Source organism: Acomys minous (assembly GCF_964271855.1).
Source record: "Acomys minous genome assembly, chromosome: 13".
In the NCBI taxonomy this organism is placed as follows: domain Eukaryota; kingdom Metazoa; phylum Chordata; class Mammalia; order Rodentia; family Muridae; genus Acomys; species Acomys minous.
In genome coordinates, this window is record NC_140495.1 from 25,971,757 (window position 1) to 25,997,565 (window position 25,809).

Consider the following 25,809-nt stretch of genomic DNA (forward strand, 5'->3'; position numbering starts at 1 on the left):
CCCGTATGAAGACCAAGCTGCCCATCAGCTACGTATGTGGACGGGACCTAGGTCTAGTCTCTGCATGCTCTTTGGTTGGTGCTTCAGTCTCTGTGGTCCTCAGTTGACTCTGTTGGTCTTCTTGTGGAGTTCTTGTCTGCTCTGGGTCCCTCTATCCTTCCCCCAACTCTTCCACAAGACTCTCTGAGCTCTTCTGAATGTTTGGCTGTGGGTCTCTGCATCTGTGTTGATCCGCTGCTGGGTGGAGCCTCTCAGAGGATAGTTAGGCTAGTCTCCTGTCGGCAAGCATAGCAGAGCTTCTGTTAATAGTGTCAGGGGTTGGCTCTCTCCCATCGGGTGGGCCTCAAGCTGGGCTAGTCATTGTTTGGCCTTCCCTCAGTCTCTGCTCCATCTTTATCCCTGCACACCTTGTAGGCAGGGTAACCCACCCACAAAAACCTTCTATCCAAAATTTACCCTGGCTTGGACTTTTAAAACCTCAAAGCCTGCGCCCAGCGATAGACTTCCTTCAACAAGGTCACACCTAGTTTTTCTCAGGTGTCACCTCCTCATGTCTAAGCATTCAAATATGTGAGCCTCTGGGGGCCACTCTTATTCAGACAACCACACATGGTTACTGCTGATGACCCAGAAGGTCAACCTAAACCAACTTGGTGCTTTTAACTACTGTGTGATACTTAGATAAGCTGGGGTTAAAAACAAACATTTTTAAGTAAACATCGATTAGACATACAATTTAAGCAGGGTTTTGACTGCAGTGTGTTGAACTTTGACCGTAGACATTTTAATACCGTAGATGAAGTTTCACATTTTACACACCTTCATGTCACTTGCTCAGACCTTTGTAGCTTACTTCAAACTTTCTAGGTTTTTTTTTTCCATTCTGAAAAAAAAAATCAGGTATCATAATCTTTATCAATAATTTACAAGGCCAACTGTGCTGATGTCTCGTAAGCAGGCACAGTTGGCCTTATGAAGACCTCGCTGGCCAAGATGGCAGCTTTGCTTGTGGAGACCTCAGATCCATATTAAAAGGAGCCTATCCCTCATGGCACAAGTCCCTGTGGGGATACACGCATATCACAGATTAAATATGGGTAGTCACCTCCTTTTCTTTAGGAAAAAAAAAAGGATCCCTGATTTGGGGTACCATGGATACAAGGAGGAAACCATACAGTGGCCTGTGTATGTAGGCTCCCCCCAAAAGCAAAGAAACAGGAAGAAATTCCATAGTCTTAACTATGTATTAGTTACTTTTCTGTTGTGATTTAAAAAAAAAAAAGAGCCAGGCGTGGTGGCGCAAGCCTTTAATCCCAGCACTTGGGAGGCAGAGGCAGGTGGATCTCTGTGAGTTCCAGGCCAGCCTGGGCTACAAAGTGAGTCCAGGACAGCCAGAGCTGTTACACAGAGAAACCCTGTTTCGAAGAAAGAAAAAAAAAATCACGATTAAAATCAGTCTATAGGAAGGAGGGTTTACTTGGGGTTATGGTTCCAGAAGCATCACAGTAGGGGCACAAGGCAGCAGAACTTACAGGAGGGCGGGCGCTGCTCTATTCTCTGAAAACCCTCCCCCTGTGACCCACTTCCTCCGGAAGCCGGCACCTCCTAACGCTTCCTAAACAGCGCCGACACCTGGGACCAGGTGTTCAGATAACCCCAGCCTAGGCGGGCATTTCTTATACAAACCACCTCACAACCCAGGCAAAGGGCGTCCGTATGTCTTACCACAAATTACAACTGCAGACGCCAGGCAATGCCATCTGGATTCCATTTGATGACTTCCCCTGAGTTCCTAGAGACAAGCTGTTGCTCAGAAGGGAGTCACCCATGAAAAGAAGAGAACTGAGTGGAAGGTGTCCCCAGTGCCCAGAGGTGGCGCTGTTGCTCTGGGAAAAAGAAAATGACCTTGGTGCTGTTCTTTGCCCTGCCCCAAGGATGGTATGGGCTGAGGTTAGATAGGTCTGTGATCCACTATGTTGGCTAGAGTTTAAAACCCAACTTGTTAGAAATAGCTACTCCTGATATAATATGTAAGTAGCCTTATTGAGGTCTCTTTTACGGTGCCCAGTACTCCTTAGTAGGGTTAGGGAGAAGAATATTGAACGGGGTTGGAGAGTCTGTCCTTCCACTAGAGGAGTTGGTTCTGGCTACTGTCTGGGGGAGCATGTTTTCCTAGAGCCCTTTTTTACCTCAATGATTTCCTATCCTGGTTTCCTGAGAGTTCACCTCGCAGAGCCTCACCCTAATGGAAGTTTCTTGCACCCCGGTTTCCAGTGCTTTCTTAGCCTCCGACAGCCTCTCTCATGAGGCGGTGTTCTGTGTTAGGTGTTGTGAGCAATGGGGTTACCAGAGGTCACCAAGGACACTGGGCAGCTGTGGATCAGGGCTCCATATTCACTTTCCATCAGGAGCATATCTCATTCGCTGTCTCATCCGAGCTCCAGGATGATCTCATCACCAAGGAGGGTTTTGCTCTTCTTGGTGTTTCTTTTTCTTTCTTTCTTTCTTTCATTTATTTATTTTTGGTTTTTCAAGACAGGGTTTCTCTGTGTATCCTTGGCCGTCCCTGGACTCATAGAACTGGTCTCGAACTCACAGAGATCCGCCTGCCTCTACCTCCCGAGTGCTGGGATTAAAGGTGGGCACCACCACTGCCTAGCTCTTCTTGGTGTTTCTTGGCTCTGTCTTGTGTATGGGGGTTACCTGGCCATTGAGGTGTCCCCTGGGCCCTCCCTGCATTGCTGAGAAACTTTGCATTCTGGGGTCAGTACTGATGATCCAAAGTTCATCTAAGAGCCTTGGACCAATTGGAACACAGTGTGGGGCACATTTATCCCAAGGCTGGGCATCCGAACACTCTGCCAGAGGGTTTGAAATCTAAGATGAAGCCTCATTTTATTAGACAGGAATAATTTTGGTATTGCATGAAGGAACATACAAAGCAGAATAACTCAGCAAAGCGGTTTTTAAAAAATGTACTCTTATTTTATACAGATGGATGTTTTTCTTACCTTTATTGTATGTGCACTTTATGCATACAGTGTCTTTGGAGACCAGAAGAGGGTGTTGGGTCCTCAGGGACTGGAGTCATAGACAGTTTTTAGTTGCCATGTGGGTGCTGGGAATTGAACCTTGAGCCTCTGCAAGAGCCAGTGTTCTTAACCACTGTGAAAAGCCCACAGTTTCTTCTTGGAAAAAAGAGTACCCCAGAACCCAAATGCTACGGACTAGTGATAATGGATGGCCAAGATGACCCCTGTTTATTTATTTGTTTGTTTTTGAGACAGGCTTTCCCTGCGAACAGCTTGGGTGTCCTGGAACTCACACTGTAGACCAGGCTGGCCTCAAACTCACAGAGATCCATTTGCCTCTGCCTCCCAAGTGCTGAGATTAAAGGTGTGCGCCACCACCGCCCAGCGACCCCTGCCTTCTATCCCTAGTGTAGATGGTGACTTGTGTCTCGTCCCATCGGTGGGAGTTTGAGTTCACAACCTGAGACGATCGGCTGATGGGTGTGGAGGGGAATGGGAAGGTTCAGGGCACACAAGCCCTTGTCAGACTAACTTCTTTTGATGGAAAAAGACCATTCCTCACAGCAATTATATAAAATCCATCTTAAATACACACACACACACACACACACACACACATACACACACACACACTACACACACACCACACCACAAACACACACACCATGCACACACATTTATTTCTAGGTTCTGAGTTGTATACAGTATACAAATAAAAACTCTCATCTTTGCATCTTTGCCTTAAACAAACAAACAAACAAACAAACCCTTCATTCTGCCCAGCCTTTGTAGTATGGTCTTTCTTCCTCCTTTCTTCCTCCTCTTTTTTTTTTTTTTTTTTTTTTTTGAGACAGGGTTTCTCTGTGTAGCCTTGGCTTAACTGGACTCACTTTGAGGACCAGGGTGCTTCTGCCTCCCTGAGTGCTGAGATACAGGTGTGAGGTACCGTGCCTAGCTAGTCTTTTATCTTTATAATGTTATTAAGATCAAACTGGACACGTGGCACTGTAGCTTGCCTTTATAGTCTTCCTTTTTGACTTAACAATAGTGCTTTCCTGTTATCACTGGCTTTGTTAAGCATTCACAGTTACTAGAGAAGGCCTAACATGTGTGAGTAAGCTCTGAGAGGCCCTTCCCCCTCCACAGTGGAAATGACAGCTCACCTAGGATTTGTAGCCTGCCAGGCTTTTTTTTTTTTTCTTTTTCTGGATGTTTCACCCGTTTTCTGGGAATTTTCATATTCATGTCAAGGTGTGCAAATGTTAAGGTTTGCCTAAGTGAAAAGTGAAGTTGCTGGTTCCTGTATAGCTTGGTCCTGGAAACCTGATGGGTTCTGGGATGTGGGCAATTTTTAGTTGACTAAAACCATGGGTCTGAGGCCCTGGGGTCCTTGCCATGGCTGTGCTAACGTCCACAGCACACACTCACAGGGGACTGTGTGTTAGGGTTCTCTCTGTATGCAACTCTTACTTCTTGGATTCCATTCTTCCCTTTTTTTTTTTAAAGAAAAAATATTTATTCTTTGAGAATTTCATTATATACGCAATGTGTTTTGATCATATCCACCCTCAGAACCCCTCAGCTGTTCTTAGTACCCAACACCATGTCTCCCAACTTTATGTCCTGAAAAAAAAATTCTGCCGAGCATGGTGGTGCACGCCTTTAATCCCAACACTTGGGGAGGCAGAGGCAGAGGCAGGTGGATTGATGTGAGTTCGAGGCCAGCCTGGGCTACAAAGTGAATCCAGGACAGCCAACGCTACACAGAGAAACCCTGTCTCAAAAACCCAAAAGCAACCAAACATAAATAAATAAAAAAAACTGAGTCCAGTTACTGCTGTCCATATGCACATGGGTCCAGGCCCATCCAATGGAGCATAGATAACCTACCAGGCATTGCCTCCCTGAAGAAAACTGACTCTCCCTTCCTCGCCAGCCAGCTGCTGCTACTAGCTCCACAGCTGAGGGTGGGACCTTGGGAGCCTACCCACCCAACTTGTTTTTCACTTGGCAGTTTTTCTTGGGCGCTCAACTTCCACACTGAAGGCCAGTCCTTTCTTACTTACAGCTGAGTCCTATTCCAGGGTGCACTAGCACTGTTTGTCATCTTCTGCCCATTCTCCTATAGACAAGCGAGGCGACTATCCCCAGATTCTCACAGTATCTTCGGAAGCCTTGTTTGCACGGGGGGGGGGGGGGGGGGGGGGCGCGGCGGGGGAGGGGGGAGTGTTTTCTTGCAGGGTTCTGACCTCTGCTGTGGTTCTCCAGCTTGCTGTCACCAGAGCTCTGAAGCAAGTGAGCAGCCGGGCAGTGTCTGCATTAGTATCTATATCCTGTCACAATCTGTTAAACAAGACAGCCGCCATGGCCTGCTCAGAGGACTTAGGGCACTTCTGATGGGAGATACGACAGGCTGTGGATAAGATTTTAAACCACTACATTTTCATATTCATTCACATCCCTCCCTCCCTCCCTCCCTCCCTCCTTCCCTTCCTCCCTTTCTCCCTCGCCTCTCTCTGACTAATTCAGCCTTGGCTTCAAACTTCCCTACTTGTTATGGTTTGAAAGGCAAATGTCTCCACCGGCTCAAGGGGTGAATACTTGCTTGGTACTCTGCTCTGTTTGGGAGCAGGGTTCTGAAAACCCGAGAAAGTACAGCCCAGCTAGAGAAGCCAGGTCAATGGAGTGAGGCCTTGTGGGCTCTGTCTTGCCCTGGGCCCCTCTCTAGCACTTGCTAACTCACTCTCCCCCTGCCCCTCCCCCTCCTTCCTGTCCACTAGGGTCCCAACCCTGTGCTCTTCTCCCTAAGTGAGGCCAAGCCACAGAGCAAACTCTGAAAACAGGAACCAAAGCAAGTTTTTCTGCTACTCAGTCACAGCAAAGACAAAGTGACGGCTACACTGCCTGTCTCACATTCCAGAACCTTTCCAGAGTGAGCTCAGGAAGGTTTGGTAGGTCTAGAATGTGTTTTCCCTCACTGCTTAGGCATCTCCACAGAGCCGTGGCTTTCCCGTCCCACATTCTTCTGGAGGCAGGGAAGATGTCCCTCTGGGTTTGGCATCCTAGATACCTTCTTGCAGCCCTAACTGGGTATATGTGGATGGTGTCTCCAAATCCCCTGGGAGCAAGACTTTTTTTGTGAATTAAAACATGTAGAGAAATGGGAGGGGCTTGGTGTGGGGCTGGGTCAGAGGGCGGGGCCTTGTCGTTCGTGGACCATGTTTAGTCCTACGGCATCATAGGAAATAAGAGTGGTCCAAGGGAGATGATTTTTGGAAGAGTACGATTTATTATTTATTTATTTATTTATTTGAAGTTTTTTGAGACAGGATTTCTTTGGGGAACAGCCTGACTGACCTGGAACTCACTTTGTAGACCAGGCTGGCCTCAAACTTACAGAGAGATCTGCCTGCTTCTGCCTCCTGAGTGCTGGGATTAAAGGCGTGAGCCACCACCACCCAAAAGGGTTTTAAATCAATGTGTTCAACAATTTGTCTTACAAAAGACAAAAGGAGGCTTTCTCTCAGAATATTCTGAGGTCAGAGAGAAGCAGCAGATCTCTAATCTGACTGAACCCACTTAAACCAAGGTTTCCATGGAGGTAGTGAGCAAAGCCAGCTTTCTGTGACAGGATGTGCTCAGAACAGTAAATTACTAAACACACCCTATAGCAAACATACCTCCTGCTGGTTAACCACACCCAATGGTTCCCTGGTAAGTAGCTCAACAGAGCTTGGAGGCCTGGTTTCTAAGACAAGCCTCCACCTACTGCTGGAGCCCTCTTTGCCCATATATCGTGCATATTGTAGAAACCCAGCTTCCGGTGGTAGTGCAGATGACCTACTTGTTCTGGCTCAGCTTTGCAGAAGATGAATAAAAAGGGGTGCTTTACACTCTTGCACACTACTTAATGCCAACAGCCTTTCCCCAACAAGCCTCCATTCAGCATCACTGACCTTAAGCCTTGCGTTGCATTGCATGTGCCGCAGTGCTGAGCTATGCTGGTTGTGGCTGATTGTGGCAGTGAGTAAAAAATGTCTCCCAGAGGCTCATGCATTTGAGCACTTGGCCCCAGTTGGTGGTGGTGCTGCTTTTAGAGGTTGTGAAAGTGAAGGAGATGGAGCCCTACTAGAGGACATACACCATTCGGGGAGAGCACTGAGGGTTTCTAACCCTGCCCCACTTCTTGTTCTCCCCCCTCCCATCATCCTCACCCCCCTCCCCACCCACCCCTATTTCTTGTGTGTGGAACAGAATGTGATCAGCCAGCTTTCTGTTCCCTCCCTCCCGCACCTCCCCCTGCCGTGGTGGACTCTCACTCGGCAAATTCGTAAGCTAAAATAAACTCTTTCTTCTTTAAGTTGTTCTCAGTACTGGTGTTTTATCACAGCAACAGAAAGGTAACTACTGAATGGAAATACTAGGGTGTCTGTCCAGCAGTGTTAGTCCCTAATTTCTTCCCTAGGAGCTGAGACCAAACAATAGTGTGTGCTGGTTCCCAAGCTTGACACACCTGTGGGCCTGTGACACGATGCTTCAGCGCAATTTGAAGTGCAAAGGACACAAGAAATGTTTTTGAGAACCTGTTTTCGGAGTTCTGAATCAAGGTCTCCTTGGTTCCTGACACAGAGTGGGCACCTGGGAGTGGCTTTCCACCATTGGCCGGGCCCACGGACTAGAAGGCTCATTCTGCCACAGTTACTGTCACTGTCCCATGGGGCGAGGCTGCAGCTTTCTGAAGGCTAAGGCCACCGCGTACCCACGAGCACCAGCAGTGGTCCTTGGAGAGCCTGCTGTCCAGTCTTATCTTGACCAGGGTACAGATGGTCTGGCAGTGAGCCGAGAGTTTGCCCGGACTCTTGAGTGTGCGCTCAGCCTGAAAAAGTCCTCGTGAGACAAAACAGCTTCCTGTGGCTAGCTGGCATGCTCTGGTCCAAGCAATCCAAGCAAGAAACACAGTGTGCTTGGTAGCCCACTTTCCCTATGTGCCTGATTCACTTTGCATACCTGTGTGCGACTCGTTAAGATTTGAGAAAGCTTTTTCGTTTTATATGTTTATTGCTTGAAAAAAAAATGCGACTTTTATCATTCAGACGTTCATTGTGCACCACTTGCAATTCCAGTTTGACAGCCTGTTCTGCCTTCTTCACCTTCCTTTGACTCCCCCGGGCAGGGCTTATTCTGTGTAGCTCTGGCTGTCCTAGAACTCACTCTGTTGACCATGCTGGCCTTAAACTGCCTGCCTCCGCTTCGAGTGCTGGGACCAAAGGCATGCCTGGCTTTCCTTGGCATTTTAAGAGCCTTTTAATTGACATAGTTTGCTTGCAAAATACGATTTAAATTAAAAAAAAAAAAAAAGAAAAGAAAAGAAAGGCAGCTATGTTTTTGAAGCAGCTTTGATGAGTTAGCTAGGCCAAAGCATGTTATCCTTTCTCTTGGGATGGTTGGCATTTCAAACAGGAATGCTGGTTTCAGGTGCAGCTGCTCCCGAAGCTTCAGGAAGAGCAGAGCAATGCAGACTTCTACTAGAACGTCAGAGATAGCTGAAACATACATAAAAAGTGAGCCCCTACCTTGCTGAACTTCTTGTTTCAGTCTTGAGAAATAACTGACCACCCTGTGACAGTTTAAGTGTGGGAGCAGCTGGGTAGGAGAGAGAGGGAGGGAGTGTGTGTGTGTGTGTGTGTGTGTGTGTGTGTGTGTCATTTTAAGAGATGGCTCCTCAGTAAGGGCAGGCACCTTTTGCTCTTCTTGAGACCCCATTATGGTTCCCAGCACCCACGTCAGATAGCTCACAACTATCTGTAACTCCAGCTCCAGGGGATCTGATGCCTATGGCCTCCACAGGCACCTACACGTGTGGCGCGCGCACACACACACACACACACACACACACACACACACACACACACACACAATCTTTAAAAAAAGAGAAAAAATTAAAAATAGTCCATGCTTTAAAAAAAAAACCACCAACTCTGTAAGTCACCAACTTTAGAACTTTCTTGGAAAGAAATCACAGATAAATAATTCATGCTGCATATTTTAGAAACACAAATTTTGGAATAAAAGGTCTTGTCGGTAGGACGTGCAGGCTGCAGGAAGCACAGCACTCGGTTTGTCGCTGCTGGATTATAATACCCGAGCAAGCCAGCACTGAAGTTCTGGAAGCCTGTAATTATGACGGGATGTGCTTTGATGCTTAGATCTGAAAAGTGGTGGTGCTGTCATCAGCAGACGGCGCTGAGGAACCACTTCTTGGGAAAATTGCGTGTGTTGGCAAACCTTCTTCAGGTGTGGATTGTGAGAGAGCGTCCTGGCTCCCTCCTTCTGTTCAAGTTCTGTTCCGTTCTTGTCCTTCCTGCTTGGGCCTTTGCCAAAAAGTAAATCCTGATCAGTTTCACTCAGCCGCCACAATCCATTTTTTATGTCATTGGTTTTGGGCTGGGGCATGTGACTCTCTTCTAGGGAGGGGAGGAGCTTCTAGGAAATGCTTAACTTTCTGGTAACGTAGAGGCACCGAGATTGTCTCGCTGCGATTGTCTCGAAGCTACCAGGTATGGTGATGCTTGGGAGTGTGGCATCAGTTTCTGACGCTCAGAGAAGCCAGCCTTGGGGGAGGACAGACGCAGGAGGTTGCTAAGAACACAACGTATAGAGCGGTCTTGGCTCCCCACGTGGTGGGCGCTTTGAGCTGCTGTCCTAGCGCTGTGGCTGCTGAGGTTGTTGCGTCTTACTGGGTTAGCTAGGGCTTTTGTTGTTGCCTGCAGCCAACCCGTCGTCACGGCTACACGGAATAAGTTAAGGTTAAAACAAAGCAACAACCAAGGTTATGTCATGGTCATGTCTCCTTTTTGTGTCCAGGGGTGACACTGAGCCTGGTCAGTAATGAGGCTGTTGCCTCACACACGTGGTAAGTGTCTAGTCATCATAGTCCCCAGAGGGGCGTCCTTTATAAGGACTCAGTGTCTTATAGTACCAACGGTGGCATATTTGTCTGATGACGTCAGCAGAAGTAGAATAATGATGGCTTTAAGGGGTGGGACTGAGGGATGGTTGGGAGACCAGACAGAGAGACTGCTGAGCTGAGGAGCAATCAAGGAAATGGGTGCCCCGTGGGGTCACCTCTGGCTCTCTCCCATCCACTGGGACGCTGTGTCTCATCTACCTGTGAAAACGGCTCATCATCATCATCGTCCTGAGGTTTGAAGCTGGAAAAGGTGTGGAAGTAAAATGTTCAGGCCAGGCTACAGAGTTCTGGCCATGGTCTCCCTGAGCCCGGAGAAGTCTGATAGGAAGGGGTACAGTTAGAGGTGCCTGTCACATAGTGTGTCTGCTGCGGTACACAGGAAGGACGCAAGGACAGAGTACTGGGTACCACTCTAAGTGTGAAGCAGCAGATCAAGTTCTCTGAGTGCTCTGGGGACATGGGCCAATTTTGCTCTACCCTGACCTCGAACCAGATGGCATTTCAAACCTCTTCAGGTTCTGGACTTTCTTCTTCTTCTTCTTCTTCTTCTTCTTCTTCTTCTTCTTCTTCTTCTTCTTCTTCTTCTTCTTCTTCTTCTTCTTCTTCTTTCTATTCCTAGTGGGCAGTCTCTTGCTAGGGATGGGGTGAGAGTGAGCTGAGGCAAGGAGGAAACAGAATAAATACTTTGAGTGAGCTACTGGGCACAGACTGTCTGAGGGTCATGGGCTGGCACTTGTAGGCAACTCTCTGCAGTGATGTCTGCTACACTCCTCACAACCAGGCTCCATCTCCTCACGGCGAAAGCCATGGCTCACTAAGGGTTAAAACAGCTCTATACCTAGGCACCTGGCTCCCCCTCCTGTGTGGAGGGGACTAAGTTGAGGTGGTATTTGCCAGATCATCTCAGATTCACTGGGCCCAGTTTAACCTTTTATTCAGGACATGCTTGGGGAGTGACCTACAGTATTGATCTGCGTCCTTGCTCCTGCACCACTGCACGTTGCACCGTAACAGTTGCCACATCTGAGCATGGCACTGTCATGGGTCACATCACCTTTCCAGGTACCCGAGGTGAGAGAAGTGTCTGGGAAAGCCAGGTGTAGGGCAGAGACATCCAGGGCAGCCACACCTCAGGGCTCCTAGGTGTCAAGATCTCTGCTACAAAGAGGGCAGCGGGTACTCTGGGCTTGCTCCCAGGGGAAAACACATGCTGGCAAGAGATGGACTCTTAGCTTAGGAAACAAGTGCCAGCCGACGAAGTGAGCCTGTCATGCAAGCTGGTACTGCTCGGTGGCATGTTTATGTAAATCACAGTCACAGATGCACCAACTCCAGTCCATTCTTCAGGGCTGCTTTCAAGTCGCCTCTTCCGGGGAGCCTACCTGCTGTCTCCCAGTCTGGTTTAATGTCCTTCTGTGCCCTCTCCTTCCCTGGAGGCTCTGGTTTTCTGTGACCTAATGTTTGGCTTATTCCTTACTTCACTGGATGGACTGTAAGCTTGCCTTTAAGATTACTACTAGATAAACCCGCTTTGTTGTGCTGAACTCACAGATACAAACATCACACAGCCCGATTAAAGCAGCCACACAGAGAAGCCCTTACGCAGCCCCGAACTTGGTACCTTTATGCTTAAAATGACCGTTCTGAAGTTCTGGAACTTCGTTTAGTGTTTTATATTTTGATTCTCAATTACATTTTTTATGTACTTGCTTAGCACAAAGAAAAACTATGGCAGAATCGAAACTAGAAAAACAATTAGTTTTAATGACTCATGTGTCCTCTTGCCTGCATTCCATCTCTTAAAAAAAACAAAACTTTCAAAAAAAAAAAAGCTGGTTTTGTTTGTTTTTCTACTTTGAACGTTGAGCATCACGGAAATAGGGAATCACATGATGATCCTTGAGGCTCCACCACCCAGCGTCAGCGGTCACCAGCATGTCCCCTGCCTCTTTACCCTCCCTTTCACCCCAGAGCTGTTTGTTTGTTTGAGATTTACTTACTTTTATTTCGAGCGCATTGGTGCTTTGGTCTGGGCACCACATGCAGGTGGTGCCTGCAGAGGTCAGAAGAGGGTATCGGATCCCTGGACCTGGAGTTACTGATGGTTTGGGCTGCCACGTGGGTGCTGAGAATTGAACTCAGGTCCTTTGGGAGAGCAGCCAGTGCTCTTAACTGTTTGAGCCATCTCTCCAGCCCTACCCCACGAGTATTTTTAGTTTCACCAAATCCTGGTCTCATAGCCTTTCTTTTGTAAATCTGTAGTACGTTTCAGCTTCAGCTTTCAAGGTGCCTCCTTTTACCTCACAGGAGTGTTCTCTGCCCTGTGCCTGAGGTCTTTCTCATTTAGAGTGGTACCTGTTGATGACGCCGTTGTGGAATGAATTGTACATGTGAGCGTGAGGATGGATGGATGGATGGATGGACGGACGGACGGACAGACAGACAGATAGGTTGGCTTTCACTTCAGAAGCAAGCTTACACATTAGCTAGAGAGCTGCTGTGAGCTCAAGAGATCCCCATTTCAGTCTGCTCTCCTGGGCTTTCCAGGCGGCTCTAGAATTCATCCATCTTCATCCGTCTCCAAGGTTGGTTTATTTTTAGCCAAGCATCTTTGATTTTGCAATTAAACCCCCACTCTGCGGTGCCCTTGGAAAGAGAGGACCCTTCAGAGGCAGCCTTCGCCTTGCCTGCCTCATGGTTACCCTATAATTACATGATTCTTTTTAAAATTACAATGTTCTTTACTTAGGCCGAAATGATTATGGGCAAAATGAACCAGGGCATAGAGTCCACCCAAAGTAGTTTCCTTACTTAATTCTATCTTTCTATTCCTGGTAATCGTGCTTTAGCTGCACATATGGAAGGTAGTTGAATGCATATTTTCTTTCAAGTAGCCATGGTCACATTTAAAATTCTAAATTCTGTATCCTTTGAAGGAGAAACCAGAGCCTGTTGCCTGGCCTGGCATTTTTGGTACTTACAAGGTAAAAATATAGTCCAGGGCTTGGCTCTGGAAGCCTCTGGTGATTAGACAGTAGCTTAGAGAGAGATGCCTTTGACGTGTTCCCTCCCCCCCCCCCTTTAATTCAGACACGGTATTTACCAGAGTGTGGAGGGATCTGCTTATTATCTTGTGCTGCTGCTTCAACTCTGTACTTCCCTTTAGCCGCTCAGATTTATGGTAAAGCCAAAGGGAATTCGGTGGAATTTTCTGTTTGTTTAAGCAGAAATTCAATGTACTAATTCGGGGTTGGAGGTGTTTTTAACCAGAAACTCGAGCTATGCCCAGTGGATACCTCATAACAACAGGTAATGCCATCTTATGTTCAGCTGGGACATGGACCGGTTGTTTCCGCAGGGGTATTTGGGAGGGAACTGGGTTTGGTTATGATGCATGTTGGAGCAAGGGCATCTTTTCCATGGAAGGTGATGATGAGGCCTGAGAGACATTGGGGAGCAGGAAATGAGGGAGCTGCAGTCCCTCAGAAGCACTTCACCCAGCCAGCACAGCAGTGAGTCATCCCGTGGTGGATTGGATCTTCTGGGCTGAGTAGCAGGCTATGGGGGCTTCTCTCTAGGCTTAGAGCCCTGGCTAGGGCGATTGTGGCCTGTGTGAGTGTGGCAGGGTGTCTGAGGAGCTGCCTCCATCCCCCCTCCCCCGTCCCCCCCCCCTCCCGTGGTATGCACAGATTTCTTGGGGAGGCAAGCGCATGAAGAAGGCAGGAAGGAAAGCCAGCATGACTTACCAAGCACCTCTTCAGCCTCCTGTCTGGCAGAGCAAAAGGGAAAGAGAGCGCTGGATGACCGAGGCTGCCTCCTGAACCACAGAACTGAACAGAGGCCATACTTGGTAATCTGCACTCTGGCTGTGGGAGCTTACAAGCTGAGGCGTAAGTTCCAGGGTGGAAACCCTTGGGCAAGGCTGGACACCCCAGCTGAGCCAGAGTCTCGCCATGGAACAGGAGCCATGAATGTGGCTGCAGATTTGGCTGCCTGCCCTGACAGCTAGGGATGCAGGCCAGTGAACAGGGAAGTGCCCAGTGGCCAGGCCTTTGAGACGAAAGCACAGCATGAAACAGGAACCACTGTTCCGGAGAGTGAAGCTTTGTGTTTAGGTAGGCATGGTGTCTATGTAACTCCACCAGAGCCGGAGGGTCAGATGTGGCACGTCTCTGCGTGCCTCCTGCCTTTGCCCTCTGCAGAGTTGACTCCTCACCGCCTCTGCTCGCTCGTGCTCTTATCCGCAGGTTTACTGCAAAGTCCCGATCTCACGATCTCACGGCTCAGTGAAACAAAGTAAGGCCCTTGTCCCGAGAGCGTGTGGAAGATGAGCAGCAGAGCTGGGAGTGGAGCATAGATTCCCTGGGTCTCTGGAGCCTCATCCTTTCCACTCTATTAGGGTTCCCATCGACTGAAGGGAGTGTCCCTGGCAGGGAACACCTGCGGAGGTGGAACCGTGCCACCGCCATTTCCCACCGGACAAGCACACACTGACCCTTTGGCGTCTTAGCTACAGTTATAAACCACTGTCTTCAAATCCCTGCAGATTTGGGGTCCTGTCAACATTTCTTAGCCATTTTTAAAAACTAAGCATAGTTTCTGTCCCCCCCCCCCCCCAGAGAAGGAAATGGACCCCAGGAGATGTCATGTGTCTGTCTGAGGGTTTACTTGTCCTCCAGCTGGCCTGTGTGCAGAGCTTGAGGATGTGACCCAGCACAGGTGCAACAGGCAAGACTCTGGCGTTGCTGGAGAGTTGGATAGGGCACAGAAACAGGGGGTGGGGCGGGGTGGGGTGGCAGAAGAGAAACAAGGGGTGTGTTCCCACTGTAAAGTCAGGGTAGGCAGAAATGACAGCAGTCCAGAGATTAGAATCTGCAAACTGAAACAAGCCTAGCCATCTGGGTAGCCTAGCCCTCCTCCTATGTTTTCTGTCTGAGCCTAAATACAGTGCCTTTCTCAAAAAGCATTCAGCCAATTGGGGAATATGGACAAGATGGAGGGTGGCCTTGTCGGGGTACAGATCCTGGTTTGTGTTTTCTGGTAAAGATGCAAAACATTTTTTTTTCTCTCTTTTCTATCCATTAGCTTTTGCTTTGTGTCAGGTTCCCAAAACTCACTGGCTTAAACCAGCAGCCATATGGGTTTCCTCTGGTCTGCGCAGATTCCGCTAGTAATGTCTCCTGGCTTGGCTGGGTGATCTAGGCTACCCTCATTCATAATGGCTGGCAGGCTGGTTGTTTGGGGAAGGCCTTGGTAGGAGCTGTTTTTGTTGGTTCCACGTGGTCTGTCATCTTCCAGCAGATAAGCCTGTAAATCCTCTCAGAACCCAGCCCCAATGCATTTCAAGGCCCGACGGGCACCCCATCTGCTATTTTCCCATTATCCAAAACAAATCTCTTGGTTAAACTGGGCGTCCATTTGGGCGCATGGGACATCAGTGCATGGATACAGAAAAAGCCATTGCTGTAAGGAATGCATTCGGCTGCAAATCTGGATTTAGCTCAGCAAGTAACAATTATTGCTACCTGACGCCCACCCGAGCCACACTGTAGTGAGTTCCTTAGGAAAAGTCAGCGTCAAGAAAAACTGTAGGATGCATGCAGCAGTTCTAGCAGCCTGTTTTGCCAGTCTCTGAGGTGGGAAATCCCCCAAGGGGCTGGGGGCAGAAAGTTAGTGACGGGCCAGGTGGAGCCTAGAAGCCAGAGAAAGCTATTCATTGTCCCTACATGCAAACATGGGGCAACCAAAAGGCAAGCCTAGCCTAGTCAGTATTGCAGCAAGAGATGCCACTGGTCCCAAGAATCAAGGATAATTTTCATGGGCCAGTGAGAGTCCAGGCCTAGAGTGAGAGACCTGAAGACCAGATTTGAGGCAGAGCTGCAGAGGGAAGGCTATGGATAAGAACCCAAGAATATTGAGTATTCCCCTATCTAACAGGAGCCAAAAGGAATGAATGAATGAATGAATGAATGAATGAATGAACGAACGAACGAACAAACGAACAGGTCAGGAAACTTGGTCCTAAATTGTTTCCCAAGAGAAAGGAGTCAGTCGCAAAGTGAGTAGGTCCGACAGCTCTTGAGAGCAATTCTCTCTAGAATGCCAGTCCCCTTTATGCTAGGGAGTAGACTTCACCTTGAATCTGGTCCACACAGCACCCTGAGGCGGTTAGTCCAAATTTCCAGATGAGAAGCTTGCCTCGGGGAGGCTTAGTGGCTAGCCTCAGTCACCAGGCTTCTGATGTGTCGGACCCTACAGCCCCGGGCCCTGTGATGGCATCTTTAGGAAGTCAGGCCTGTAGGACCTTCTAACTGTAGAGTGCGGGAAGCTCCCCAGTGCTGCCTCCCAGGCAGAAGCTCTAGAAAACGGCCATGTAGAGGAGGAGAATGTTCCAAGACGGCACCAGCCACCAAAGAAGACGGCAAACTAAACTGTGGCGATCTCATTTCGTTTGATGACCCAAAGATGCTCTAAGCCTCCCTTACCATCCCACGGTCTATACTTGCCCCCTCCCTCACCAAATCAAAAGGATTACCGAGAAAAACAAAAACAAAAACAAAAACAAAAAACTTCAAGCTGGGCGTGGTGGCGCACGCCTTTAATCCCAGCACTCGGGAGGCAGAGGCAGGCGGATCGCTGTGAGTTCAAGGCCAGCCTGGTCTACAAAATGAGTCCAGGACAGCCAAGGCTACACAGAGAAACCCTGTCTCAAAAAACCATAACAACAAAAACAAAAACAAAAAGGATCACCGAGGCTTGAGTGGTGGATGAGTGAAGCAAGTGGATTTTAAGGCTAGCCTGGGCTACATGGTGATACCCTATTTTTGTTTCTCTTTAAAGACAAACAAAAACGGGAAAACAAAGCAAAAACAAACCCTCAGACCTCAGAGTCACTGCATTGGGTCATTGATAGAATAAATCCAGTCGGGAAAGACTAGGTGCCAAGGGGCGGTGTGTAGATGTTGAAGGAGACACAGCAGCCCACAAGAAAGAACTCCAGAGCCGCAGAGGCCTCCCCTCACACCCTGGCACCATCACTTATCAAATTCCCACTCACAGGTTCACTTCCTGTTCGTGCATCGGAACGGCACACGCCAACCCGGCAGAGTGCGAGCAAGGCGGCGGTTTGGGGCACACGTGGCACCAGTTTGCACCGTCCTTGGTGAATAGAAATGGACAGGTGTGAGCAATTAGAAGACTCTGGTTCTGCCGGGCGTGGTGGCGCACGGCTTTAATCCCAGCACTCGGGAGGCAGAGGCAGGTGGATCGCTGTGAGTTCGAGGCCAGCCTGGTCTACAAAGCGAGTCCAGGACGGGCGAGGGGTGCTGCTGCTCCACTTTGCCATCTGTCTTAATTTGTGTCCATGTATTTTAATAATGTCTTTTAGCAAAAGTTATCCCCCCCCCCCTTGGTAAATAAAATTCTGACAGGTCCCCTCCTAAAAGAGGAGTGCAAGGCTGTGGGGGAGAGGATGGGGGAGCAAAGGGTGCTTCTCTGTGGCTCCTGCCTCACTCCCAGCTGATGTCATTTTTCATAAAGTAGCTTATTGAACTAGTTTACATGACATGCACCTCACCCCAGTGAGCAGTTGGGTGGCCCCTGGTACATTCCGTCACGCCATCTTCACATCAGCAGCCGAAGCTTCTGTCTGATGTTTGTCTAACTGGGATCTGTGGGAGATTGCATTTGAAGAGAGGAAAGACTTAGGTGTGTAATAGCTCTTATAATCTTATTGTTAGAATCTTAAGAATGTTTTCTAAGGAGACTACGGTTTCTGGGTTCTACCTAAAACTTCAGTGAGAACCAGAAAATAAGCCTAATATGCCGGGGGATGTACCAGCAGGTAAAGCGAGCCTGGTGGCCTGGGTTCAATCTCCAGGACCCATGTAAAAATGGAAGAAAAGAACCGAGTCTACAAAGTTGTCTTCTGACTTGCCCAGGCACACTGTGGTACATGCATGCGTGCGCGCGCGGGAACACACACACACACACACACACACACACACACACACACACATACACACACACACACACACCAAACACAAATAATAAAACCTCATGTGCAAGGTCAACAGAAGAAAATTACAGTACCCTTTGTTTTCATGGATAGAAAATGAAGGATTGTACTCAGTAAAAAAAGAAAGTAAACGTTGCGTTACACAGTTCTCGTGTGGTTAGAAGTTAGAGTCGGGGAGAGGAGCTGCATGAAGACCCCAGACTGTAACCGAGAGGCCCAGTGGTCTGCAACGGGCCACACCTCTGACGGGACTGGTTAGTACAGGGGTATACCCAGCATCCCTAAAAGCAGTATTATGGGACATATTGCAACAGCTGATACCCGGATGGTGATGTAAAGTCAAGGTCAACTGTGACCAACAGTTCATCAAGAGTTGAAGATTTAAAGTGTTTGAGGTTATAATGGGGCGAGCTGGTCCATGTGCAGGGTTTGTTGTGTGTGACTGTACATGCCCAACGAACACGCTTTGCACTCCTCTCTGGAATGTCACGGCTCTAAACAGCGTCCTCAGCTGCTGACGGCAGATAAGGGAAGTGCTAGAGGACTTCTTTCGCTTGGAAGAGTGTTCTCACTTGGGCAGAGACCTAGAGAGCAAGTGGTGCTCTGCCGCTGGGGTTCACGCCTCCCCGCCAGGGAAGGCTAACCGGATTACTTCCAGGTGACAGACTTCGCTTTGTCCTTGAGCGGTCACTCCTGGCCTTTGTTTTTCTCTGCAGGACAGGTTCCCGACTGGAGGTGAAGCCATGACGAGAACGTAGAACAGACAATAATGCTTCACCGCAATCGCTTCCTGGTGCTGCTGGCCCTGGCTGGGCTGCTGGCTTTCCTGAGCCTCAGCCTGCAGTTCTGTAAGTAACAGAGGGGTGTTCAGGGCTCAATGAAGGTAGATGGCTTCACTGTGGAACTCAGGGGCTGGGCTTGTGGGCAGCAAGGACACCCCCAGAGCTTCGTCACTGTCAGCAAGGACACCCCCAGAGCTTCTTCATTGCTGCTGCTCCTGGTGAACGGTTGTAAGCAGGAGTCTTCTTTTTAATGATTTTTATTTTATGTACTTTGGTATTCTGCCTGCTTGGATGTGTGTGGATGTCAGATCCCCTGGAACTGGAGTGGCGGACAATTGTGAGCTGCCATGTGGGTGCTGGACGTTGAACCTGGGTCTTTTGGAAGAGCGGCCAGTGCTCTTAACTGCTGAGCCACCTCGTCAGCCCCAGCAAGCAAGAGTCTTAAACAGGTCTTACTGTAGTCCGAACCCTATGATCCTCCTTTCTCAGTCTCCTAAGCGGCCTTGTGATAGTCTCTGAACCCATGCGTCCATTCTAAACTGCTTTTTAATTCCCACAGGCTTCATCAGCATCCATCCCCAAGGTAGAGAGGGGCCATCTTGATTTCTCATGCTGAGCAGAGCCACTTGGTTCCTGGAGGACTGAGTGGCCATTTTATGTTCAGTCACCTTTGGGGCTGGAGTAGTTCAGGACAGGCTGGGGAGATTAGGTCACTGGTCTGAACTCTGGCCCCTGGGTGGCAGAGGCTGCACATGGGGGGTCCCAGGCAGCGAAGTAAGGACTCTCTGGTGAGGCCTCATTCCTCGCTGGATATCCTGGATTTCCACCCCGGTGGGATCTTGGATCCTTATGTGCACACTGTACCCCAAATCTGTGCTCTCCACACTTGCCATGATAGGGGCTATCCTGGAGCTCCAATCCTGCCCTAGTATCTTATTGACTGCAGTCCTTCAGTGGTGGCCCACTGTCCCCTGTGTTCCTGTGCTCCCCACCCCCCCCACCACCCCTCCAGCCCCCCCACTCCCACCACCCCCACCACGTGCTTGGCTTTCTGCAAAGAACCAGCCTTTCCCGGTGCTCACCCATCCACTGTGCATGGGCCCGCTTCATCCTCTCAGCCCTTGCTTCCTCTCCTCTTGATACCCTTCCATTGTTCCCAAAGGTTTGATGCTTTTGTGATGTACCTCGGGGTTTTCTGAGGCGGCTCCCTTTTACTAGTCATGAAGGCTCACTGTGCCACTTCCCTGTGTGTATCTCAGGAGCCCACATGCCCGGTACAGAGTGGACGTCTCTTGAATAAATGAATGAATGAATTAATTAACGAATGAACGAATCTGCGTCCACTCTAAAAGCATCTTCCTTTCCTTGGATTCTGTGTATTGGGAACTGGAGGAGGCGCTGATGCAATGCTGAGCACTGTGTGTTTGCTGTCACCTGGCTTCTCTGTTTTACCACCTCACCCCAATGGGTGGGAGACGAGTGTTTGTCACCCCCCCCCCCAGGAGCTCTGTGGGGGAGGTGGCATTTCTGTCTCACTTGGAGTGTCAGAAAGAGGAGCAGGTGGCTCAGTAAGTGGGATGCTGTGAGTGCAGAGGAGGGTGGGGAAGACTTGGCATCTGAAACGGGTGGTTTGAAGAAAGAGAGCTTCGAGCAGGCACGCCTGACTTACCTCCAGGGTGGTGCATGGCTAGGCTCACCTCTGTGCACGTGACAAGCTATTCTAACCACGACGAAGCTTAAAAATACTTACTTCGTCCTTCCAATATTGGAAGTGGTCAAGATGAGGTGACCAGAGATGTGCAAAAATACTGCAGATGGCCAATGACCTGCAGAAATAGAAATCCTTTCCAAAGAGTGGGGCTTGGCTTTCAGTGGTTTCATTGTTCCTAGTTTTTCATTGGAAATTTTCCATCCTTCAGTGAAGGAGGTGGGACCTGCAGTCAGCCTGGAGTTTTTCTCCTGAGCCCTGTGCGGGTTGTGAGAGGTGACTGGCTGACTTGTGTTCCTCAGGCAGCTCTCGCATGAGCTGGCCTGTGTGGCACTGAATGGCCCTGTGTGTCTGGCTTGTGTGCTTCTGAATGTTCGTCTGTGTTAGGAGGGCCTCTTTTCAGCCGCACTTTTTTAAGGAAAGTTTTGCAGAATAAATTGGCCTGACTGGCCTCCGAGCTTTTTATTCTGGAGGACCATTGCAGTTCAGAAGGCTGAAGAAATGGACGTCCGTGCTGTCTTGCTCCTTCTAGGTAAACAGCAACTTTGGAACTTGCCTGTTTTTGTAGAAATAGCACTTAGTTGCTTTATTGATTTGGTTGTTTTATTGGTTGCTTATTATTGTAGTGTAAGAGACTTCATTGGTTTACAAAACAAAGATTGATGGGCTCATGCTTTGTTCTTACCCTAAAAATACACAGGCATTTTCTTTATTGCTCCTTCTGACAAATTTTTGAATGTCATGTTGGTGATACTGTTATCTGAAATAATATAGTTGAAGTCATCAACTATAATTTCGTGGTGTGCTTTATGTAAATGGTATGGTTTCATTTTCTGAAACTATTGTGTATCTCACTACATCTTTTCTTGTCAATGCTTTGGACATGGAAACCTGTTGACGTGGGCCAGGATTGAGAAATGGGATTGTTTAAACAGGCCTGTCTTCCTGTGGGCAGAGAGCATGAGTAGTCAGACTGCACGTACTACTGTTAGGTACGTGGTGTGCTCAGCGATGTAGAGGTAGAGGGAGTGGGGGGAGGGGCTGACATAGCATGAAGCACTGCTCATAGCTTCTCAACGCGTGCCCATCTTCCATAATACTAATGGCTTACATATGCTGAAGGTCCTCACGAAAGTTACTTGAGGTTTTTCTTTTTCAATTCCTTAACGTTGAAATGTGTACAGTGAGAAAATAACTTCTCAAATCCTAGGATCTTATTTTATGACATGGAAAGATTATTAGGGTTTGAAGACCTCTGAATCATTCGTTTCCGGGTTTTCTGCCCATTTATAGTCAGCCATTATTCATCCCTCTTTGCTGTGTTCCTTCGCCGTGTATTTTGTGCTCATTTCTCCGTGTTCTCAATGGCGTTCCCCACATTGTGGTGTGACAGGCGCACAGAGGCTCTGAGACTGTGGCCTTGACTTGCGTGTTAGCTTCCTCATTAGGCAGCCGGTGCTCGGCATCGTCCTCTGTAAGACAGCTCATCATCGTAATCTTGCAGAGTTGTGTAAGAATACACATTTCTGGAAAGCCCTTGGCTCGTGGAAGCCTCTTAGTTGCCTGCAACACCTTTGTAAAGTTGGGATAGGGACTTAGACTTTTTGGAAAGCCCCTGGCTCATGACAGCAACTGTTTTCTTCTGTAAAATGGGACTATTATTGTTCTACAAGATTGAGAGCTGAGAGCTTTTGGGAAAACCATTGGCCCACAGAAGCATGCTGACTGTAAGTGTGTAAGCGAACCAAGATCCTACCAGAGTGCACAATTGTGGTATTTTGGCATCTCAGAAGGTAGTCAACACTTAGGTTACCTCAGCTATTTGGTGAAAGAAAACTTGAAATTTACCACCCATTCATTTGCTTTTAATCAGTGTACATTGGCTGACAGTTCATCTTCATGGTGTATATGGCACTTATATCTGGGAGGCATACTCTTGGGCAAGGCCTCAGTGGACCACAGTAGGGTTCATCTGCAGCAGTGAAAGCCAGTGTTGTCTTCAGTGTCTGAAGCATCCTTTCTGCAAGAGGCATTGGCCTGTTGTGTGTGACCCAGATGGACACAGAGATACATTTGCACCAGGCATGAAGTGGACCTTCTGAGGACTCTGTGCTGTGTCTGGGTGGCTTGGGTGGTGTATTCTCCCCGCAGGGGCAGCACACACTGGAAGGGCACTCTCTGAGGAATGCAGTATCAGGTAGGTCATTGGGCCCAATCCTATTTTGTGTCTGTACACTCTATGTAAACACTAAAGTTTTTTAAAATTGATTTTTATCTCTCGTTATTGATCCAGTGCAGGGTTGTGTGAGCGTGTTCTTTAGCTAATACTCATGAGTTGTCGCTGGGCTGGGACTTCAGCCCTTCTGGAGCCACAGGAAGCTCACTGGCCAGTGGAGGTACATCAGGAGCAGTGTGGTGCTGGCCAGGCAAGGGTCAAGGCACAGATGAGTGGACAGAGCGTGGACCCTGGAGCCTGACTGCAAACCAAATTCCTGCCCTGCCAATAACCAGATTTCTGAGCTTAGCGAACCTATTTGCCTTCTCGGTGCCTCAGTTTCCTCTCAGTAAAGTGGGGATCTCGACTGTGATGGAGTTGGTAAAGGATTATGTAATATGTGAACAGTGCCTGGCACATAGTAATCCTGTTGTGTGTTACACGAGTTAAGATCATGGATGTAAGGCTGGGGCAGAGGACAAGAGTCCTAGCCAAGGGAGTCAGTGACCATTTGAGGTCATGCTTGGCGGGGAGAGTAGGACAGGGGGACATCTGAGGTCATGCTTTAGAGAGAGTAGGAGTTGTCTGGGGAGGACACTAGAGAAGGGTGTCCCTGGCAGATGGAAGCTGTGCAGAGGCAGAGCAAGAGGGAGCCCCAGTGGCAGAGACGCCACCACGCGGCTAGCATATTGGAGAGTGCGGAGCCCAGTTCTGTTTTTTGCAGAATGTGAGTATCTGAGTGCTTGCAGCGGCAGGGCCTTTGGGAATCCTGTTTAAAATGCACATTCCTAAACAAGCGAACAAAAATGCTTGTGGTCCTCCCTACAGGATCTGAGCCCAGACATCTGTGTTAAGTAAGAGGCAGCACTGCGTGTGACTCACGTAGCGTGAACTGGGAGGAGGGTGACACTGGGTGATGCATCTCAGGCTGTTCTGACTCTTGTAGTTGAAGACTGGGGGTGGCTCAGATGCAGGCATTCGCCCTGAAAGGAAGGGAGCAAAAGCCTGGAGTTTTTCTGCTTCTGGGTTAACTCACTCATTATGATCATTTCTAGCTCAATCCATTTATCCACAAATTTCGGGAAGTCCTTGTTTTTAATAGCTGAATAGTATTCCATAGTGTATATGTACCACAGTTTCTTTATCCATTCTTCTATTGAGGGACACTTCGGCTGTTTCCATGTTCTGGCTATTATGAATAAGGCTGCTATGAACATGGTTGAGCAAATTTTCTTGTTGTGTGCTGGAGCATCTTCTGGATATATTCCAAGGAGTGGAATAGCTGGGTCTTGAGGAAGCCCTATTCCCATTTTTCTGAGATAGCACCAGATAGATTTCCAAAGTGGTTGTACTAGTTTGCATTCCCACCAGCAATGAAGGAGTGTTCCTCTCTCCCCACATCCTCGCCAGCATGTGGTGTCGCTTGAATTTTTGATCTTCAAATGGTATATACTCACTTATATCTGCATATTAGCCCAAGGGGCATGTCCCACGAAAGCCTTCACTTACCAGGAAACTGAGACAGAGGAGAGGACATTCTAGTGGGATTCTAGATGAGAGAATCATGGGAGAAAGGCAAAGTAGAAGGACCCAGAGGGTCCTAGAAGCCTACAAGTAGAACATTATGATAGGCAGATTTGGGCATAGGGGTCCTGCTCAAACTAAGGCACCAGCCAAGGACAATACAGGCGGTAAACCTTAAACCCCTACCCAGATCTAGCCAATGGACGGAACACTCTCCACAGTAGAGTGGAGAGTGGGATATTACTTTCTCACATACTCTGGTGCCTCACCTTTGACCATGTCCCCTGGAGGGGGAGACCTGATGGCACTCAGAGGAAGGACAGCAGGTTACCAAGAGGAGACTTGATACCCTATGAACATATAGAGGGGGAGGTAATCCCCCTCAGGAACAGTCATAGGGGAGGGGAGTAAGGGGAAAATGGGAGGGAGGGAAGAACGGGAGGATACAAGGGAGGGGATAACCATTGAGATGTAACAAGAATAAATTAATTAAAAAAAAAAAAAAGACTTGATGTAACGCTATTTTTAATTGTATTATTCTTTTGCAAAAAACTCTGTCCTTGGCCATTGAACTCTGCCCCGTATTCCTGGAATCACTGAAATCGTTTGCCCACCAAAAAAAAAAAAAAAAAAAAAAAAAGCCTGGAGTTGCCACGGCATGCGTGGGGCTTTGTGGCTGCTTGGGGGTTATAGTGGAGCTGGCTTGAGTAGTCGCTAGATGCTTTGCTCATTCGTGTATTCATCCAGATGTGGGAAAGATTAAGCTTTGTCACAGGTGGAAGCAGTCTTGGCGGGCTTTACCCTTGGGGCACACCATGAATACCTTGTGAGAGACTGTTTGGAGCCTTCCTGGGCTTAGAATTCGGGAAGCCTACCTGGGAACCCCACCGTGGCTATTGTTTTCCTAATTGACCCTCGAAGGGAGAAGGAGACCGCCCTTTGTATGTGACTGGGAAGGTGGTGAGGAGAAAAACAAGAGGTAGAGAGGGAGAAGGAGAGGGCGCGGAGAGAGGAAGGGACCGGACCAGCTCGTGAGACAGAGACACCTAAGGACCCGTCCTGCCGAACGGATTCCAGAAGGTTTACTCTTCTGTCCCTTTAACCTTTTTTTCCTTCTTGTATATGCTAGTTGGGTTGTATAATAAAGTTTAATTGTTAATAAACAGAGCCAACATCCAGAGGTCTCCTGCAGTACTCTACTCGGGAGGAAGAGAGGGCCAGCCGAGGGAAATAGAATGCCCAGGACATAGGTGAGGGGAGGAAGAGGGCTCACGACAAGAGAGGAAGTGGGACAGAGCTCCAGGAAGAGGTGAGGTGACGAATTGAGGTGCCCCGGGTGGCCGCTGGCATCTTGAGGGCTGGATGGGTGCAGTGCCCGGCCCGCCCAGTGTAGATCTTGGTCGAAGGCCTAGGAAAGGCCAAGTCTGCAGCCACTGTTGGTGGCTTTGTGTTCATCACCATGCTGGGAAGGCTGGATCATTTAGAGGCTGTGAACTTGTTTGGTTTGGCCCAGGCGGTGTTTTCAGATTTTAAAAATTATTTACCAGCCTCAACATAAATA

The 25,809-nt window shown here is 48.6% G+C and overlaps 1 protein-coding gene across 3 annotated transcripts in view; it reads left to right on the forward strand.

Annotated features, from left to right (window-relative positions):
• Positions 1-25,809, forward strand: part of PXYLP1 (2-phosphoxylose phosphatase 1) — a 71,209-nt gene that overhangs the window by 15,885 nt on the left and 29,515 nt on the right. For 2 of the 3 annotated variants that reach the window (XM_084751759.1, XM_084751761.1), the window contains exon 2: positions 18,736-18,867. In XM_084751759.1, the coding sequence (XP_084607885.1) occupies positions 18,789-18,867 (79 nt within the window). In that variant the 5' untranslated portion in view covers positions 18,736-18,788. Of the gene's footprint in view, positions 1-13,229; positions 13,312-18,735; positions 18,868-25,809 lie in introns of all 3 variants that reach the window. The other variant, XM_084751760.1, reaches the window with a different exon arrangement.